The 21,815-nt window shown below is 45.0% G+C and overlaps 2 protein-coding genes across 10 annotated transcripts in view; one reads left to right on the forward strand and one right to left on the reverse strand.

Moving 5' to 3' along the window:
- SLC31A1 (solute carrier family 31 member 1) overlaps positions 1–1,153 on the reverse strand; it is a 43,771-nt gene extending 42,618 nt beyond the window's left edge. Inside the window, exon 1 of the mRNA XM_074973897.1 lies at positions 1,103–1,153. The gene's annotated coding sequence lies outside the window, so the exon portion shown is untranslated. The remainder of the gene's footprint in view (positions 1–1,102) is intronic.
- The window catches only part of FKBP15 (FKBP prolyl isomerase family member 15), a 112,060-nt gene that overhangs the window by 12,037 nt on the left and 78,208 nt on the right, over positions 1–21,815 (forward strand). For 4 of the 9 annotated variants that reach the window (XM_074973885.1, XM_074973889.1, XM_074973886.1 and 1 more), the window contains exon 1: positions 13,139–13,300. The exons of 2 other annotated variants lie outside the window; for them this stretch is intronic. In XM_074973885.1, the coding sequence (XP_074829986.1) occupies positions 13,248–13,300 (53 nt within the window). In that variant the 5' untranslated portion in view covers positions 13,139–13,247. Of the gene's footprint in view, positions 1–13,137; positions 13,315–21,815 lie in introns of those variants that run through there. 3 more of the 9 variants (XM_074973892.1, XM_074973895.1, XM_074973891.1) reach the window with 3 other exon arrangements.

Raw genomic sequence — 21,815 nt, forward strand, 5'->3', positions numbered from 1 at the left:
TTTTGGATGTTTTCTACATTTTCAAATATATTGATTTCAATTAAAACACAGAATAAAAAGTGTACAGTGCTCACTTTATATTTATTTTTGATTACAAGTATTTGCACTGTAAAAAACACAAAATAAATACTATTTTTCAATTCACCTAATACAAGTACTGAAGTGCAATCTCTTTATCATGAAAGTTGAACTTCCAAATGTAGAATTATGTACAAAAAAAACTGCATTCAAAAATAAAACAATTGTGACAGGGTCGGGCCAGATGGCTATAGGAGAATAATAGAAGGCAGATATATTAGCCCCAGGTTAAGTAGGTAAAGTAACAGGGAAGGTTCTAGAACAATCAGGAACCTTCTGGAGACAATTAAGACAGGCTGATTAGAACACCTGCAGCCAATCAAGAAGCTGCTAGAATCAATTAAGGCAGGCTAATCAGGGCACCTGGGTTTTTAAAAAGGAGCTCACTTCAGTTTGTGGTGTGCGTGTGAGGATCTGGGAGCAAGAGGCACTAGGAGCTGAGAGTGAGAACGCGGACTGTTGGAGGACTGAGGTGTACAAGCATTATCAGACACCAGGAGACAAAGTACAACAAGGAAATAGTTTCCATCCATTCATCCAGGAATGGGTGAGAGCCAGGATGACACCCTGAGAGCACTTCCCCATCATCCAGTGCATTTGAGAGTACCAAAACCATTAAGATATTTTTGCCTTCATGGAGTCAAAAACCTATCCCTCAGAAAACTACCATGTTTGTCAACTCACCAAGACAGCAGTTTTCTCCTCTGTGGGGACTGGGAGGGTGGGAAGGGGATGAGAGAAGATGACAAACAAAATCCTCTGGAAGTGATAATGCCTTTAAAGCGTATTTTAGGTGGGCAAGACAGCTTGATCATTCTTACAGATCACTTTTAGGGCTTGGCGAACACAGCACTGGATAGGGAACAATCAGGGGCCAACAGAGCAGTTTGCTCCATGGTCTAAATGAGGACTACCCAGCACATAAAACACCCTATTTCCTTCAGCTCCTAAGGTTTGCAACACCCCCATACACCCTCCAAAGGAAGCCAGAGTCATGGCCAGAGAAGCTGTGCTTGGTACTTACTTTCCCAGAGCCAGTTTTCCCATCCACTGTCTCCAGGAAACCCGTCTTCCCCAATACAGCAATCCTTAGATGGATCAAAGTTTTTAAAAGGGCAATTTCACATAATGCTGACAAGCAGAACCCAGATCCATTATCTCTACCTTGTGACTAATTATTAACTACTACTCAGATTTAACTAATACCTTTTCCTACTCTCAGCGCTTTTACTGCTATCTTAGTCCTTTCGTTGCCAAACCCCCAGCCTATCCCAAATCAGGTCCATTTAGTCCCAGTAACTTCAGAGAGACTGAGTCACTCTTGGCATATTGGGGGAGGGAGGGTTGGGGGAGGGTGTGGATCATGGTAGGGGCTGGAGGCAGGAAGGATTCAGCACCATTCCATCCGGAGTCAAATAATCAGTCCTCCAAAACACTGATGTTTTCAATTAAACAAAGCCAAAGACTTTGTACTGTGTAAGACACGTAGTTATAACTGGTCCGGCAACAGTTCTGGGGAGGTAGCCTGCTGCAAGCCTAGCTGGCCGCATAAGAGCAGAATCTACATGGGCAATGAGGGGGCTGGGTGGCTGGAGTGAGGCTTCCCTTTCCCCATGGGGTATCTATCACCTCTCTTACAGGTGGATGCTATGCTTCCAGAAGCAGCACAGTTCATAGTTTCTTCCCAGCTGGGAGAACGAGGACATCATAGTTCAGGCTTTTAAAATACAATAAGGGGCTGAGGCAAAGCAGGGGGCTGGCCTGTGGGGTGACTGGAGAGGAATGGTCACAACCTAGGGACTCCATTTTCCCCTCTACTTGTAGACGTGGTTGGCACTGAGGCAGGGAGCACAGAAGAGAGGGAGTAGGCAGCACATATGCAGCATGCTCCCATGCGCAAGTGCCAGGGAGAGCCCCTGTGTGGAGCATGATCTCCCAACAGGTTCCCAACTGGAAACCCTGTGGGACATAATGGTGCTTCTTACACTGTGAAATCCCCACCCTCCAGCACATCTACCTCTCCCCACATTTTAGTGTAATCTGTGAACTTCCTGAGGGTGCAATCCATCCCATCATCCAGATCATTAATAAAGATGTTGAACAAAACCTGAGGCACTCCGCTTGATACCGGCTGCCAACTAGACATTGAGCCGTTGATCACAACCTGTTGAGTCCGACGATCTAGCCAGCTTTCTATCCACCTTATAGTACATTCATCCAATCCATAATTCTTTAACTTGCTTTAAGAATACTGTGGGAGACCATAACAAAAGCTTTGCTAAAGTAAGGGTATATCACGTTCACCACTTTCCCCATATCCACAGAACCAATTATCTCATCACAGAAGGCAATCAGGTTGGTCAGGCACGACTTGCCCTTGGTGAATCCATGTTGATTGTTCCTGATCACCTTCCTCTCCTCCAAGTGCTTCAAAATGGATTCCTTGAGGACCTGCTCAATGATTTTGCCAGGGACTGAGGTGAGGCTCACAGGTCTATAGTTCCCCGGGTTCTCCTTCTTCCTTTTTTTAAAAACCATGAACACCATATTTGCCTTTTTCCAATCATCCGGGACCTCCCACAACTATCATGAGTTTTCAGAGATAATGGCTAATTGCTCTGCAATCACATCAGCCAATTCCCTCAGCACCCTCGAATGCATTAGATCTGGACCCATGGACTTGTGCATGTCCAGCTTTTCTAAATAGTCCTTAACCTGTTCTTTCACCACTGAGGGCTGCTCACCTCCTCCCCATACTGTGCTGCCCAGTGCAGCAGTCTAGGAGCTGACCTAGTCTGTGAAGACAGAGGCAAAAAAAGCATTGAGTACTTCAGCTTTTTCCACATCATCTGTCACTAGGTTGCCTCCCCCATTCAGTAAGGGTCCAACACTTTCCCTGACCTTCTTGTTACTAACACACCTGTAGAAACCCTTCTTGTTACCCTTCACATCCCTGCAAGAACCTAAAGTTCGAGAAACATTTCTCAGTTTCTCTAATGCTTATATTTTAAATTTTACATTCTAGACATTTGTTCCCATCTTTCCTTATGCTATTTTTGGAATCCTTCTTCTCACCTTAAAAGTATCTAACTCATCCCCTCCAATTTCTGCCATTCCTCCTCTCACATCTGAATTCACTGTAGCCTAGCCTCATTTGCAGACTGCACTAATTCTTCTTGCAATGAGAGCAAACTAAATCTGGAAACCAACGTTATATTAATAGACTTTTCACACTGTGCGAGAACAGTCTTCTAGACTCCACTGCAGGAACACAAAACATGTAGGTTCTTACCAAATTTTTGTTAAAAATATTCCTATAAAAACTGTGCATAAAATCCAGCTTTTAGGAGATATTGCCAAGATAGGTACAGAACCCAGAAGTCACTATAAACAGTCCCTTGGTTTAGCCCTTAAGGGTATATCTACACTGCAATTAAAAATCCACGGTTGGCCCATGCCAGCTGACTCGGGGTCTCAGGCTATGGGGCTGTTTGATTGCAGTGTAAACATTCTGGCTCAGACTGGAACCCATGCTCTAGGACGCAGTAAGGAGGGAGGATCGCAAAGCTCAAGCTGCAGCCTGAGCCTAAACATCTACACAGTAATGTTCCTGGGGGAATTCTGCACCAAAAAATGTAAAATTCTGTACACGATATTTTAAAATTCTGCATATTTTATTAATCAAAAAACCACAATATAATCACACCAGTTTCAATTATTATGGTAATTTATTTCAAAATACCTGTCAGCAAGTATGTCTGTAATAAAACAGACAAAAAACTAAGATCCAAGAAATGTTTTTAACAAACAGATTCCTTCCTACTCATATTAATACAGAACTTTGAATAATAATAATTAATTTAAACTACAATACAGAAATGTATTTCCCACCCCCCGCATAAGCAGCGAGAAGGCTTGGGGGAGTCAGAGGTAATGGAGGAGCGGAGGGAGAGGGAAGTAATTGCTCGGAAGCAGCCTGAGAGTGAACCTGGAGGGTTGTTGGGTGTGGCTAGGAGAAGTATGGAACAGATTTTTTTGGACGGGAGAGACGGGACTGTTAGGGAGTTGGAGAGCATCCCCCATGCAGACCCTGGCTGATCTGTAGCCTCTCCCATTCAGTCAGACACATCTGCCCCTGTCCCTGTGTATCCCTGCACTCTCCTTTCCCCGTCCCTATGTGACCCTGCACCACCATTCCCGTTCAGTCCCTGGCTCAATACTATCACCCCATTAGCTCCTGTGCCCCCACCCCAGTCTGCCCCACCTCCCACTAGCCCTTCTGAACTCCAGTGTGTGTGACTCCCCAGCAGCCCCATGTGCTCCACGCTGTCCGTCCCCCCCATATCCTATGCCTCCCCACCTGGCTGTGCAGGCAGGGTGCTGTGAGGACTGCAGTCACTGCCCCCTCCCTATCAATGGCTGTCTACCCTCTGTTCTGATGCCACAGCAGCCCCTGGTGGGCAAAAGGTGTAATTGCAACTGGTAGAATCTATTTTCTGTGGTGGGGAGGAGGGGAATTCTGCAGGGGACATGAATTCTGCACGTGCACGGTGATACAAAATTGCCCTAGGATTAAATTAAACAGCCCGTTAGACCGAGCCCTGAATCAGCTAGCATGCGTCAGCCATGTACACTAGCATGCTTATATTGTGGTATTTTGACTAATAAAATATGCAGAATTTTTAAAATATTGTGCACAGAATTCCCCCAGGAGTACTGTTTGTTGGGGCAAGGGGAGGAGAGATATCTGCTTGTTCCATACATCTTTGTGTTCATCACATGAAGGATCATTTTATCCTAGGTTTGCACAGAAAGGTGGTAACAGCCAGCTATGTGAAATACGCAGATATGGAGGCAGTGAACACTTAGAGGTAGAGTTTGCACATCAACTCCAGTGTCCCCTTAGTATTCTTCTATTAAATTAAAGTCTAATTTAAACCTCATAAAGAGTTTCAGAAGATAATGCACCACAAACAGGATTACAGGGATGCTAATATGGCTTAAAAGATACTGTGACAAAGTTCCTCCTCTAACTTGGTGGGTCCTGCACTTATTGGCGGATTTGCTCACCTCAGAGATTCATAGCTCAAATCTGCTGTTTTAGTCGGATAACATCATCACTGGCCAACATGGGGAAAAGGAAGGAGAACAATCCCCACAGTCTCTGCTGGTCCACCTAGTGGGTTGGGGGACAGGCCAGGGACCTTCCCCTCTGGTGGGACCCACAGTGCAGGTCCTGTACAGGTCCTCCTCCTGTATCCAATAGGGGAATGGGGGGAACCCGGGCCCGCCCTCTACTCTGGGTTCCAGCCCAGGGCCCTGTGGATCACAGCTGTCTACAGTGTTTTGTGTAACACCTATGTGACAACTACAACTCCCTGGGCTACTTCCCCATGGCCTCCTCCCAACACCTTCTGTATCCTCACCACAAGACCTTCCTCCTGATACCAGATTGCGTTTGTACTCCTCAGTCCTCCAGCAGCATGCCCTTTCACTCTCAGCTCCTTGTGTGCCCCTCACTGACTGAAGTGAGGTCCTTTTTAAACCAGGTGCCCTGATTAGCCTGCCTTAATTGATTCTAGCAGCTTCTTAATTGACTCTAGATGTCCTAATTAGCCTGTCTGCCTTAATTGGTTCCAGCAAGTTCCTGATTGTTCTGAAACTGCCCCATTACCTTACCCAGGGGAAAGGGACCTGCTTAACCTGGGGCTAATATATCTGCCTTCCATCACTCTCCTGTAGCCATCTGGCCCGACCCTGTCACAATACATACATTAATTTTAATGAAAAAATAATTGTAATGGCTTGCTCAGTTGCCTCTGAGCCCAAAGTAAATTAAAGTCAAATTGTTTCAAAGTGAATGTAACAAATGCTTCTGAATAGACTTTAATCCCCCTCAAGGTGCCACATTATAGTGCTCCCATAAATTTAATTGTTTGGGGATTATTTATGTCAGAGAAAGCATGGCAAAATAGTTATACCATGGGACTGCAGCATGAACCTGAATGTGTCCCTTATCCCCTTTTTACAGATAGGCTAATACTTGTGTGTGCCGACTTTCAAAGTTTATGAAGTGTTTTAATCCTCAAATGAAAGGTGCCCTAGGAGGACATGCATTATTAGTAGTACTAAAGATGCTGTGCTTTATCTCCTTACATTGCTTCGTAAATATCTCATATACAAATGAAATTGGATAGAAAGGGTAAGATTTCCAAAAGCATCTAAGTAACTTAGGAGCCTGAATCCTATTTTCAAAAGTGACTAAGTCACTTCAGAGCCTAAGGAGTTAGACTTGTGAAGAGGTGTGGTTTCTGATTGACAACGCTGTTCCAGAAAAAGCCCCTAGTGTAGACACACTTATACTGGCAAAACTGTGTCTTTGTTCATATAGCTTATTTTGCTTGGGCAGGGGAGGGGGGAACAGGGGGAAGCCATTGGAATAAACTATACGGGCAAAAGCACAATTTTGCCAGGATCAGCTGCATTCACACTAGCAGCACTTTGCCAGTATAAAAACAACAAGGAGTCCGGTGGCACCTTAAAGCCAAACAGATTTATTTGAGCATAAGCTTTCGTGGGTAAAAAACCCCACTTCTTCAGATGCATGGAGTGAAAATTACAGACGCAGACATAAATATACTGGCACATGAAGAGAAGGGAGTTACCTCACAAGTGGAGAACCCGTGTTGACAGGGCCAATTCGATCAGGGTGGATGTGGTCCACTCCCATCAATAGATGAGGAGGTGTCAATTCCAGGAAAGACAAAGCTCTGGTCCACTTCCTGGACACTACAGTGCAAATAAGTGATGGTCACATAAACACCACCCTATACCAGAAACCTACTGACTGCTATACTTACCTACATGCCTCCAGCTTCCATCCAGGACACATTGCACAATGCATTGTCTACAGCCAACCCCTAAAATACAACTGAATTTGCTCCAATCCCTCAGACAGAGACAAACACCTACAAGAGCTTTATCAAGCATTCTTAAAACTACAGTACCCACCTGGGGAAGTGAGGAAACAGATTGACAGAGCGAGACGGGAACCCAGAAATCACCTACTACAGGACAGGCCCAACAAGGAAAACAACAGAACACCACTGGCCATCACATACAGCCCCCAGCTAAAACCTCTCCAGCACACCATCAACGCTCTACAACCTATCCTGGAAAACGATCCCTCACTCTCCCAGACCTTGGGAGACAGGCCAGACCTTGGGAGACAGGCCAGATCTCTCTTACAGACAGCCCCCCAACCTGAAGCAAATACTCACCAGCAACTACACACCACACCACAGAAACACTAACCCAGGAAACAATCCCTGTAGCAAACCTCGTTGCCTACTCTGTCCCCATATCTACCCTAGCGACACCATCAGAGGACCCAAACACATCAGCCACACCATCAGAGGCTCATTCACCTGCACATCTACTAATGTGATATATGCCATCATGTGCCAGCAATGCCCCTCTGCCATGTACATTGGCCAAACCGGACAGTCCCTACATAAAAGAATAAATGGACACAAATCAGAAATCAGGAATGGTAACATACAAAAGCCAGTGGGAGAACACTTCAATCTTCCTGGACACTCTATAACAGATTTGAAAGTAGCTATACTTGAACAAAAAAGCTTCAGAAACAGACTTCAAAGAGAAACTGCAGAACTAAAATTCATTTACAAATTTAACACCATTAATTTGGGCTTGAATAGGGACTAGGAGTGGCTGGCTCATTACAGAAGCAGTTTTGCCTGTCCTGGAATTGACACCTCCTCATCTATTGTTGGGAGTGGACTACATCCACCCTGATCAAATTGGCCCTGTCAACACTGGTTCTCCACTTGTGAGCTAACTCCCTTCTCTTCATGTGTCAGTATATTTATGTCTGCGTCTGTAATTTTCACTCCATGCATCTGAAGAAGTGGGGTTTTTACCCACGAAAGCTTATGATCAAATAAATCTGTTAGTCTTTAAAGGTGCCTCCGGACTCCTTGTTGTTTTTGCGGATATAGACTAACACGGCTACCCCCTGATACTTTGCCAGTATAGTACACCAGTACAGGTATACCCAGAAGCACGCTCCTAGTGTAGACATAGTCTCAGTTTCACTTAGCTTAAGAGGCTTCACTGCAAAAAAGGTGTGTTTTTACTAACTCTATATAGAATCCTAGCAGAGGCAAGACTCTCTAGTTTTTACCTCAATATAGCTGGGTGGGGTCGGGGATACAGTATTGACCTTCACTTGCCACATCAAAATAAAATCTGCCTGTTGCCTTTTCTCCACTAGGATCTTTCATTGAGATAGGGGTTGTGGTATGTGTTTTGTTTGCAGTGAAGATACAGCTTTTATTTATGTCTGTAAAAGATTCAAATGCAATATTCTCCACGGAAACCAGATTACCACTCAACATTTCCCCCTGCCCCTATCCCATAGGAACCTACGATTACACTGGCCTACTGTCTGGATCTTCTTCATCTCTAGTTCTGGATCACTAAAAAAAAAAAAACCCTCTAATCCAATGTCAGTTCAGGCCCACTCGTTTGAGGAATACAAAGGATGAATATACACAAACAACAAGTACGTAGGGACAAAGGATAAATATAAACAAATAACAGAAGTATGTAGGGACAAAATTAGAAAAACCAAGGCACAAAACGAGATCAAACTAGCTAGGGACATAAAAGGAAACAAGAAAACATTCTACAAATACATTAGAAACAAGAGGAAGACCAAGGTCAGAGTAGGCCCATTACTCAATGAGGAGGGAAAGACAATAACAGAAAATGTGGAAATGGCAGACATGCTTAATGACTTTTTGTTTTGGTTTTTACCAAGAAGACTGGTGGTGATTGGACATCCAACACAGTGAATACCAGTGAAAATGAGGTAGGATCAGAGTCTAAAATAGGGAAAGAACAAGTTAAAAATTACTTAGACAAGTTAGATGACTTCAAATTACCAGGGCCTGATGAAATGCATCCTAGAGTACTCAAGGAGCTGACTGAGGAGATATCTGAGCCATTAGCAATTATCTTTGAAAAGTCATGGAAGACGGGAGACATTCCAGAAGACTGGAAAAGGGCAAATATAGTGCCCATCTATAAAAAGGAAAATAAGGAAAACCTGGGAAATTACAGACCAGTTAGCTTAACTTCTGTTCCCGGAAAGATAATAGAGCAAATAATTAAGCAATCAATTTGCAAACACCTAGAAGATCATAAAGTGATAAATAACAGTCAGCATGGATTTGTCAAGAACAAATCATATCAAACCAACCTGATAACTTTCTTTGACAGGGTAACAAGCCTTGTGGATGGGGAGAAGCAGTAGATGTGGTATATCTTGACTTTAGTAAGGCTTTTGATACTGTCTCCCATGACCCTCTCATAAACAAACTAGGGAAATACAACCTAGATGGAGCTACTATAAGGTGGGTGCATAACTAGTTGGAAAATTGTTCCCAGAAAGTAGTTATCAGTGGTTCACAGTCATGCTGGAAAGGCATAACAAGTAGGGTCCCGCAAGGATCGGGTCTGGTTCTATTCAATATCTTCATCAATGATTTAGATAATGGCATAGAGAGTACACTTATAAAGTTTGTGGATGATACCAAGCTGGGAGGGATTGCAAGTGCTTTGAGGATAGGATTAAAATTCAAAATGCTCTGGAAAAACTGGAGAAGTGGTCTGAAGTAAATAGGATGAAATTCAATAAGGACAAGTGCAAAGTACTCCACTTAGGAAGGAACAATCAGTTGCACACATATAAAATGGGAAATGACTGCCTAGGAAGGAGTACTGCGGAAAGGGATCTGGGGTCATAGTGGATCACAAGCTAAATATGAGTCAACAGTGTAACACTGTTGCAAAAAAAAGCAAACATCATTTTGGAATGTATTAGCAGGAGTGTTGTAAGCAAGACACAAGAAGTAATTCTTCCGCTCTACTCTGTGCTGATTAGGCCTCAACTGGAGTATTGTGTCCAATTCTGGACACCACATTTCAGGAAAGATGTGGACAAATTGGAGAAAGTCCAGAGAAGAGCTACAAAAATTATTAAAGGTCTAGAAAACATGACCTATGACGGGAGATTGAAAAAAATTGGGTTTGTTTAGTTTGGAGAAGAGGAGACCGAGAGGGGACATGATAACAGTTTTCAAATACATAAAAGATTGTTACAAGGAGGAGGGAGAAAAATTGTTCTTCTTAACCTCTGAGGATAGGACAAGAAGCAATGGGCTTAAATTGCAGCAAGGGCGGTTTAGACTGGACATTAGGAAAAACTTCCTAATTGTCAGGGTGGTTAAGCACTGAAATAAATTGCCTAGGGAGGTGGTGGAATCTCCGCCATTGGGGATTTTTAAGAGCAGGTTGGACAAACACCTGTCTAGGATGGTCTAGATAATATTTAGTCCTACCTTGAGTGCAGTGGACTGGACTAGATGACCTCTCGAGGTCCCTTCCAGTTCTAGGATTCTGTGCTCTGATTTGATCATAAACTGCAAAGAGTAGAAACTAGAACTACTAGTATAAGGCATTTGACGCTAAGTCCAGCAGCTTACAAGTTATCAGGCCTTAGACTCACACTATTCTAATTTTTCTTATTAGTTTTCTTTCCCTCATACTTCAGATCCATTGCAATTTCAGTGTCACCTAAGCTCTGGTCTGCTACAGCTAAGAGCCAAGACTACAGCCACTTAAATGCAGACAGGAATCCCTGCTTTCCAAGGGTAAAAAAGCATTCTTTTCGGAGGCATGATCTGCTAAAATCATCACGAAAAGGCTTGGAACAAATTCCTTGCTGGCAGGACTAGTACAAACCTTTTCAGGACCAGTAAACTTTTCCAAGTATTGGCCATGAATAAGGTAGGAAAAATAGCAATTTTGTGTTCCATTTTCCTTGAAATATTTACTTTTGCAAAACTTCCTCATGGAGTTGTGTATTGCACAACACTTCCTGCACTCCAGGCCACTTCTCAGAAGCCAGACCAAGTCCAGAGCATGGAGGACTGTCTACAGCTTTTATTATCCCTCCGACACAGCAAATTGTAGATTTACATGGTCACTGCTCAGATCCATAAGCAAAGCTGTAATGCCCCTTGCTTGGCAAAAACAATATTGTGCTCCTATAAACAGTAAAGTCTTGACATATTGTTGGTGCCTGACCCTCCTGCTGCACTTGCACCTCTACCACTGAAATAGTGAGAGTGTGTTAAAAATAGTATGTGGAGATTTTCTCATGGGCAGTTCTAGCTCTCCCCTTAGAAATCAATACTCTTGTAAAAACAATGAGGAGTCCTTGTGGCATCCGATGAAATGGGTTTTAGCCCACGAAAGCTTATGCCAAAATAAATTTGTTAGTCTCTAAGGTGCCACAAGTACTCCTCGATTTTTTTTGCTGATACAGACTAACACAGCTACCACTCTGAAACCTGTCACAATACTCTTGTGTGAGGGGAGTAAACAGAACAGATCTGCTTAACAGCAACCTTCCCATCCACACCAGACTAACCCCATAGACTCACCAACCAGCACCATGCTCCTACCCACTCACCTCACCACAACTTAATGAGTTCAGGGATGTGCCCCTGGGTCAGAACCTGGTGCATCACTGCTACCTAACTCCTATTTCTTTGTGCACAGTGTAAGCAACAGTGAAACTTGGAGCACCTGAAGTCTCAGAATCATACCAGATTCCTTCAATTTGGGTTCTGCTCAGGCATTGTTCCATAGAGGGTTAAAGGACAGACAACTCAGCAGGAAGTGGAAGTAATGGAACTCATGGCCCAGAATAGAAGCCAGGCCGGAGTTAGTCATTAAAGTAATTTAAAACAAAATTCTTTCTCCCCTCAACACACCCTCCCTACAGCTTTTTTCGCAGAGGGGTTGTATTGAGAAATGCTAACCAAGTATCAGTGGCAAAGCTTGAAATGCAAATACTACTACATCCGCCACTAGCCGGGTTCAAACCAGCAGCAGCCTACCTGTTGTAGAGTCAGAATTCAAGTACAAGGCACTTTACTCAGAAACCCTCTAGCCATGCTACATCATGTGCTGTGATCATGCCAGAATTCATAAGCTAAGGAGGACTGGGACAGTCAATGCGCAGATACGAAATCCTCAATGAAAACGTGCAGTGCTGCAGAAACTGGTGCTGGTGGCTGAACTGGGGGGTACCCCTCCCGCTGAGCCTATAATGACCAAAGCCCCTGTGTGCGTCCAGTGAACACTGGTTATAAGAGGGGTCATTTTGGATGGGATGCCAGACCCAGGGCTTAATCACCGGTGGCATTTCTCATAGGAATATGGAGCAGTGTCGAGGTTCCTGGCCAAACTCCAAGTTGAGTACGTTCAATCTGCCTCCCTAAACGCCCTCTACAGTGTCATTCTCTTCGGTTACTCTGCACTTTTATGTCCTGTCCTAAACTGCGGCCCAGGCTGGCAGGCAACGTCGAGCAGCCGCGGCGCCCCACGCCTGCCCCGGGGACGCGAACGCCCGGGGCTCCCAGCGGAACGTGCTCTCGGGGGGCGTCGTGCAACCGCGCGCTTCGGCTCCCCCGGAGACAACGAGGGGTCAAACCCTCTGCCTCCAGCGCGGCACGGACGTCGGGGACTTGGGCCTCGCCGGCGGGCGCGTGTCCCGCCCCAGGATCCGAGCCGGCCCGGCCGGCCGGGTCCCCGCCGCACGGAGCGCGAGCGGCAGAGGGGAAGGGCCCGGGCGAGCCGCTGGCAGCGCGGGGAACGGGACCCAGGCGTCCGGGCTCCGCCGCCGGCTCGGGCTGCAGGACCCAGGGCGGCCCCTGCAAGGGACAGGCCGCCGCCGCCGCGCCACTCACCGCTCCGGACCGGCCACCGACACGAGACTCATCCGCCGCCCCGGACCGCTCCAGAGCTGCAGACCCCGCCCCCTCGGACGTGGCCTCGGAGCCGGGACCTGCCCTGGAAGGCGGGATGTGGCCCCATTGGGCAGCGCGATCGGCTCCCGGACGGGAGGGGCGCTATTGGTCCGTGAGGCAAAGGCCCGCCCCCAGGCCCAGCGGGAAAGCAGGCGAGGCCGCAGGCGCTGCTGGGCGACAGTTTTGCGACACGGGCGAGAGCTGTCTTGGCCGCTGCCCCGTTCCAGGGCACCCGGGCCGCCGAGACCGGCCGCTGCAGGCAGCATGTTCGGGGCCGCGGAGGAGGACGACGCGGACTTTCTGTCCCCTACGGGCGGGTGAGCGCCCCTGGGTGGGTCTGTCCACCCCGCCCCCGCGCGGGGCGCCGGCAGTTCTCCCTGCCCGCTCGCGCTGGCTCCCGGGCTCGGCCCCGACGGGCCTGCCTGAGGCGACCCGCGAGCCACCGGCCGAGGGGCTCCTGCTGCCCGCGCCCGGCACCCGCCGCACGGGGTCGCTCCAGTCACTCCCGTTGCCCCACTTCGCTTCCTGTCCCAAATCGCCGGGCGGAGCCGGGCCCGGCCGGGTCGTGAGGCCGGCCCTTCCCGCGACTGGCAGCGGGGCCGCGCCGGGCCGCCGCCTCCCTTCGCGCCTGGCCCTTGGCGACAGGCCCCGGGCTGGCCGCGTCGGGACAGCTCGGTGGCACGGCCGGCTCTGGCGTGGGGCTGCCGGCCGGGCCTCTAACCGCAGAGCTGCGCCGAGGTCGTCCTGGCGCCCGCCTTAGTGTCGCAGCGTCCCCGCCGCGCGGGTAGCCCTTGGCGGGGAGCTGCCGCGCTCGCATTGTCCTGTCGCTGCGGCTTCTAAAAGCAGCCCGTTGGCAACCTGAACCCGGGACCTCCGCGCTCTTTGCCTTCATTCTGGCTGACTGGCTTTTCTGCTGTCAGTCTGAGTGGTTGGTGTAAGCCTGGTGGGTGGCCAGAAGGACTCAAAATGTGTTTGTGGACTCTTGAAATTCGGACAAAGGAAGGAGTGAATTTGGTGGCCATTTATTTTGACAGCGTGCCTTGTCAGGAAGCGGAAATCCTTTTTCCAATGAAGTAACTTCTCTCAAAGCTTCACTCTCTAGTCCAGTGTCTATTACAAATACAATATTCTGGAGAGGGCAACAGTCTAGTTGAAATGACTAGTCTAGGCAGGCCATACATAAGTGTAAGCTTGATATAAATGGAATTGCAAAATGCACACTGCTACAGTGCATTGAAATGGTAGGACACTTTTCATTAACTTCACTGTAAAAGTTTGACATAAGAGTAAAGTCTGTAGGCCTGTTCCACTGTGTTTCCAAGGGTTGAACTAGATACTGGTATTCAGAGGAGTATTTTGAACAGTTGTCTTTCAACATTCCTGACTCTGGGGAAGGAAATGACAGCTCATGCTGGCTTTCATAAAGTTGTTTAGAATTGAAACTACAGCTAATCACATGATTTAGCAGAATTCTTGTTTAAATGGCTAATAAGTCCATAATGTTGACACTTTCCTTAAGTGATAAAGGAATGTATTTCAGCCTCATGTTTAAGGCTGCTTTTGTGTAGCCTATTTTAAGAGCTTTCTAAGGAAAAACCTTCATCAGAATTGTATAGTTTCTAAAAACAGGATCTTGCCACTCAGAAGTTATATAGGCTTTTTTCATATGATGTAGCTTAATAGTTCTAGTAGTTGCTCTGGGATCATTGATCTTTACTTGAAAAAGTCCATAACTTTTAACTATTGCTTCAGGTTATATATGCATTATATCCATCAGAACTAACTAAAAGTGGTAAAAGTAAACTCTGCAGGGAGAATTAGGGCTTTATATCTGAGTTCAGACTATTGTGAATTGCTGTTGCAAGGTTGTCATGAAATAAGAAACTACAGGTCAAATTTTGCAAATGGAAAAGTGTTCTTCAGAGAGAGTGTGTGTTAAATAAAAGCTGCATTCTCGACCTGGGTCACTATTAAATGCGGCCTTTCAGTAAGTGGGGCTACAGAGGCAGCAAAGAGCGCATGCTGCCAAGCCTCATGCAGCAGCAGGACTTCTGTCCAAGCACTAACCAGGAGAAGGCAGCTCTGGTGCAGTCAGAGCAGTATCAGTCAAGTACTCCTCCAGGGCAGACAGAACTATTGGAGAATATAATGTTGTGAAATACCTTCCTCATTTTAAATCCCATCCTAGGGAAATCTTGTTGGTACCTACAGTGACCTTTTGTGTTAGAGATGGGCAATGACCAGAATAATTGTCAACTGAAAGGTAGAGAGACAAGGTAGTTTGGTTTGGCAGTGCCAGTGCTGGCCACTGGCTCCCAGTGGAAAATAATTGTCTTCCCCCTGAGGAGAAAATTCTTAGAGGACCCTCCATAGGCTTGTTGTATGAGGAAATATGGTCTAAGGGCCTGTGACTTGGGTGACCTAAGAATGCCTGTGTGTGCAAGGTCACTTACAGTATGTCTGTGCTGCAGCTGGGAGCATGCCCCCAAGCCAGGTAGTCAGACTTCCACTAGCTCTGCTCCAGCTAGTTCACTAAAAATAGCAGTGTGGGCGGTGTAGCACAGGTGGCAGCTTGGGATAGCTACCTGAGCTCAGCTGGTGGGGTGGGGTGCACTTGGACTTATGTGGCTAGCCTGAGCCATTGCCCATGCCGTAATATCCACTGCGCTATTTTTACCACACTAGCTCGAGAGGAACTAGCACGAGTCTGTCTGCCTGGTCTGGAGGCATGTTCCCAACTGCAGTGTAGTCACACCCTCAGTTTCTCTGTGCCTCCATTCCCATTCTGTCCAATGGGGATAATAACACTCTCCTATCTCACAGGCGTGGGTGCGTGTAAGGATAATGCACTAAAAGTCTGAGGTGCTCAGTTACTACAGAGATGGGGGGCGGGCGGCACATAAGTACGATAGATACATGCTCGATTGAGAAGGAAATATCCATCTATCATGACATCTGGTCTTTGGTTTGGCAGTTCCAGTGCTGCTCACTGGCTCCCAATGGAAAAAGGACTAGTACTAGATCCCTCAAAAGCAAATAATTCACTTTTATTTAGAGTATCTATCTTCTCCGTGTAGCAACCCTTACATGCAGAGGTGGATCTGCGGTGCTCGCAGTTTTGTCACAGAAAAACCTGGTTTGTTAGGGCAGGTCTACACTATGGGGTTAAGTTGACCTAAGTTATGCATCGCCAGCTACATGAATAATGTAGCTGGAGTTGCCATAGCTTGGGTTGACTTACAGCGGTTTCTGCACTGCGCTGGGTCGACTGGAGAAACTCTCCTGTCAACTTACCTTATGCTTCTCCTTCAGAGTCAATAGGGGAGCGATCGGTGGTCAATTTAGAGGGTCTAAGACCCACTAAATTGGCCCCCAGTGGATCAATCGCAGTAAGTGTAGACAAGCCCTTATATTAGAAGACCTGCTGCTGCTTCCTTATTTTCAAAAGGAAGTGGAGTCAGGCGGGTGTGATGGTCTTGTGATGAGGTTAATTGTGTTTGCAGACAAAGTTGACTTGTGACCCATCTAAGCGTCTCTTCCATTTTTAGTTTTTGTAGATTTAAAAAAAAACAAAGCTGAACACTAATCCCCTTTTTCCACAAACTCCTCAAGTACAAATAGCAATCAGATGTTTGAAATAGTCTACTTAGACAGTCACGTGCTTTCAGAAAATCACTGCTGTGGAAAAAAAATGCTATTTAGAATCAGTTTCTACTACTGCTGTTCCTGTGGGGAAATATGCTGAGGTGCTACATTTCACAGAGAGCTGCAATAAAGCTTGGGCTCGCCCCACAATTTGTAATAGTGTTAGAAAAACACTGTACAGAAAATGACCTTTCAGAGCATACCATCAGGAACATGGAGCCTGGAATATCTTTGGCAGGAAATCTGAGTGTGTTTCCATAGAGGTAGTTTGACTTTATAGACATTCTCTTGATGGTAGCTGACACCTCACAATCTGTACCTAAAACTGATCCTCATCATACCACACTTTCAGTTTCAGTTCAGAACAAGCCTTTTGAGTTTCCGATCTCATAATGAACTAATAACTCTTTTTTTTTTTTCTACTATCTATTTAATATGGAAGTTCACTAAAATGAACGAAGTCTAGCAATGTTTTCTCTCTAAAATGCAGTATGAAATAAAGTTACAGTATAAGCTAAATCTTCTTGACCTTAGTAATAGACTCAAGTTCTCAATCTGTTTGGCTTAATAAATAGAAGGTTGGTTGTAGTCTGTTCCCCACACAGACACTTATAAATATTTGATAATGAGCTCTTTAATACAGCAGGCAAAGTTATAAAGATCCAGTGGCTGGAAGTAGAAACTAGACACATTCAAACTGGAAATAAGGTGTCAGTTTTTAAATCAAGATTGGATGCTTTTCTAGAAGATATGCTCTGGTTCAAAATTATTTTGGGGGAACTTCTCGGGCCTATGCTACCCAGGTCAGATTAGATTATCACGATGGTTCCTTCTGCCCTTAGAATCAAAGAATATGAATTTGATAAAAAAGAAAAAGAAAAGACTTCAATGCGACTTTTAGGGCAGAAGCTGTGTCGAAGAATTTGTTAAAATTCTAATCTTATTGCTAGATGATACTTGCGCAGGAAAAAATACCTTTTTGAGTTTTCTCTGATGTAAAAAGTTATCAAGGCTGTAAATTTTATAGTTTGCTGGCCTATGTTTCTTAAACTGGTGCATCACAATACCAAAGTACACATTAAAAATACAAAAAGAAAAGGAGTACTTGTGGCACCTTAGAGACTAACAGATTTATTTGAGCATAAGCTTTCGTGAGCTACAGCTCACTTCATCGCATTTCGTGAGCTACAGCTCACTTCATCGCATCCGATGAAGTGAGCTGTAGCTCACAAAAGCTTATGCTCAAATAGATTGGTTAGTCTCTAAGGTGCTACTAGTACTCCTTTTCTTTTTGCGAATACAGACTAACACGGCTGCTGCTCTGAAACCTGTCATTAAAAATACATTAAATCCTGAAGTTTCCTTGCTCTGATAGGTTTTTTTTTTTTTTTTTTCCAAGGAGCAGGAAACAGACTTAAAGCATGTAGGGCTTTTATTCATACAATTGAGATGTCGGATGTTAAACTTTAAATGAAATGTGCTGGAGGGGGGAAGCATTTCAAGCCTAGACCACAGCAGCCTTGTCAAAGAGAAGTAGTAGTGAAACTGACTGGAGTAGTTCAATTGTGAAACTTCAAAGTAAACATCTAGTATGAAAGATGAAAAGTAAATTAGATCCACACTCTTGCACCCTTAGTTCCCTAAGGTGGTGGTAATGCAGTCAAGAAAAAACAAGATTTTTAAAGAGGTATTTCTTGCACACCAGTTTTGTTTGGAAATAGGTTTACATTAACATCTGAAAATGAGGCTGTCTTCAAAGACTGAAAGCAGCTATGTGTTAAATTCTTGCTATAGTAATAAGTATGCTCTTACAATTTTTTAGGGATGAACACTAAGAATTACATCATACTAATATTTACTTAACCATAACAATAAAATCATATCCATTCAATAGTAAGCACTCTTTAACCATTAGCCAGTGAACTCATAGAATCATAGGATGCAGAGTCCTGCATTTAGGAAGGAAGAATCCCATGCACCGCTACAGGCTGGGCAACGATGGACTAAGCAGCAGTTCTGCAGAAAAGGACCTGGAGAGTACAGTGGACGAGAAGCTGGATATGAGTCAGCAGTGTGCCCTTGTTGCCAAGAAGGTCAACGGCATATTGGGCTGTATTAGTAGGAGCATTGCCGACAGATCAAGGGAAGTGATTATTCCCCTCTATCTGGCACTGGTGAGGCCACACCTGGAGTATAGCATCCAGTTTTGGTCCCTGCCACTACAGAAGGGATATGGACAAATTGGAGAGAGTCCAGCAGAGGGCAACGACAATGATTAGGGGGCTGGCGCACATGACCTATGAGGAGAGGCTGAGGGAACTGGGGTTATTTAGTCTGCAGAACACGTAAGTGAGGGAGGATTTGATAGCAGCCTTCAACTATGTGAAGTGGGGGTTCCAAAAAGGATGGAGCTAGGCTGTTCTCAGTGATGTCCGAAAAGGAAGTAATGGTTTCAAGTTGCAGTGGGGGAGGTCTAGGTTGGATATGAGGAAAAACTATTTCACTAGGAGTGTGGTGAAGCACTGGAATGGGCTCCCTAGGGAGGTGGTGGAATCTCCATCCTTAGAGGTTTTTAAGGCCTGGCTCGACAAAGCCCTGGCTGGGATGATTTAATAGGTGTTGGCCCTGCTTTGAGCAGGGAATTGGACTAGATGACCTCCTGAGGTCTCTTCCAACCCTAATATTCTACGATTCTGTGATTCATTCTGATTCTCTTTATCTAGTAGCATTGTATATCAATGATGAGGTAGAATGTAAAGAAATAAGAAGCGATGGAATGGATAAGACAGAGTCCGTCTGGGCAAAAATCACATTGGGGAAGAAAACTACTAGAGCCTCCCCTGGGATAGTGCTTGGGGTGTGCTATGGACCGCCAGGATCTAATTTGGATATGGATAGAGCCCTCTTTAATGTTTTTAATGAAGTAAATACTAATGGAAACTGTTTCAGAGTAACAGCCATGTTAGTCTGTATTCGCAAAAACAAAAGGAGTACTTGTGGCACCTTAGAGACTAACCAATTTATTTGAGCATAAGCTTTTGTGAGCTACAGCTCACTTCATCGGACGCAAATGGAAACTGTGTGATCATGGGAGACTGTAACTTCCCAGATATAGACTGGAGGACGAGTGCTAGTAGTAATAATAGGGCTCAGATTTTCCTAGATGCAATAGCTGATGGAGTCCTTCATCAAGTAGTTGCTGAACCGACTAGAGGGGATGCCATTTTAGATTTGGTTTCGGTGAGTAGTGAGGACTTCATAGAAGAAATGGTTGTAGGGGACAATCTTGGTTCAAGTGATCATGAGCTAATTCAGTTCAAACTGAACGGAAGGACAAACAAAAATAAATCTGACTAGGGTTTTTGATTTCAAAAGGGCTGACTTTCAAAAATTAAGGAAATTAGTTAGGGAAGTGGATTGGACTGAAGAATTTATGGATCTAAAGGCAGAGGAGGCCTGGGATTACTTTAAGTCAAAGCTGCAAAAGCTATGGGAAGCCTGCATCCCAAGAAAGGGGAAAAAATTCATAAGCAGGGGTTGTAGACCAAGCTGGATGAGCAAGCATCTCAGAGAGGTGATTAAGAAAAAGCAGAAAGCATACAGGCAGTGGAAGATGGGAGGGATCAGCAAGGAAAGCTACCTTATTGAGGTCAGAACATGTAGGGATAAAGTGAGACAGGGTAAAAGTCAAGTAGAGTTGGACCTTGCAAAGGGAATTAAAACCAATAGTAAAAGGTTCTATAGCCATATAAATAAGAAGAAAACAAAGAAAGAAGAAGTGGGACCGCTAAACACTTTAGGATGGAGTGGAGGTTAAGAATAATCTAGGCATGGCCCAATATCTAAACAAATACTTTGCCTTGGTCTTTAATAAGGCCAATGAGGATCTTAGGGATAATGGTAGCATGACAAATGGAAATGAGGATATGGAGGTAGATATTACCATATCTGAGGTAGAAGCAAAACTCGAAAAGCTTAATGGGACTAAATCGGGGGGCCCAGATAACCTTCATCCAAGAATTGGCACATGAATCTGTAAACTCAGGGGTTGTACCATATGATTGGAGAATTGCTAACACCGTTCCTATTTTTAAGAAAGGGGGAAAAAGTGAACCAGGTCGCTACAGGCCTGTTAGTTTGACATCTGTAGTATGCAAGGTCTTGGAAAAAATTTTGAAGGAGAAAGTAATTAAGGACATTTTGAGGTCAATGGTAAATGGGACAAAATACAACATGGTTTTACAAAAGGTAGATCGTGCCAAACCAACCTGATCTCCTTCTTTGAGAAAGTAACAGATTATTTAGACAAAGGAAATGCAGTGGATCTAATTTACCTAGATTTCAGTAAGGCATTTGATACTGTGCCACATGAGGAATTATTAGTTAAATTGGAAAAGATGGGGATCAATATGAAAATTGAAAGGTGGATAAGGAATTGGTTAACAGGGAGACTACAGCGGGTCATACTGAAAGGTGAACTGTCAGGCTGGAGGGAGGTTACCAGTGGATTTCCTCAGGGATCGGTTTTGGGACCAATCTTATTTAATCTTTTTATTACTGACCTTGACACAAAAAGTGGGAATGTGCTAATAAAGTTTGCGGATGATACAAAGCTGGGAGGTATTGCCAATTTAGAGAGAGACCGGGATATCATATAGGAAGATCTGGATGACCTTGTAAACTGGAGTAATAGTAATAGGATGAAATTTAATAGTGAGAAGTGTAAGGTCGTGCATTTAGGGATTAATAACAAGAATTTCAGTTATAAGCTGGGGACGCATCACTTGGAAATAACAGAGGAGGAGAAGGACCTTGCCGTATTGGTTGATCACAGGATGACTATGAGCCGCCAATGTGATATGGCCATGAAAAAAGCTAATGCGGTCTTGGGATGCATCAGGTGGTGTATTTCCAGTAGAGATAAGAGGTTTTAGTACCGTTATACAAGGCACTGGTGAGACCTCACCTGGAATACTGTGCGCAGTTCTGGTCTCCTATGTTTAAGAAGGATGAATTCAAAGTGGAACAGGTACAGAGAAGGGCTACTAGGATGATCCGAGGAATGGAAAACCTGTTTTGTGAAAGGAGACTCAAGGAGCTTGGCTTGTTTAGCCTAACCAAAAGAAGATTGAGGGGAGATATGATTGCTCTCTATAAATATATCAGAGGGATAAATACCAGAGAGGG

The sequence above is a fragment of the Natator depressus genome, chromosome 16, assembly GCF_965152275.1.
Source record: "Natator depressus isolate rNatDep1 chromosome 16, rNatDep2.hap1, whole genome shotgun sequence".
In the NCBI taxonomy this organism is placed as follows: Eukaryota; Metazoa; Chordata; order Testudines; family Cheloniidae; genus Natator; species Natator depressus.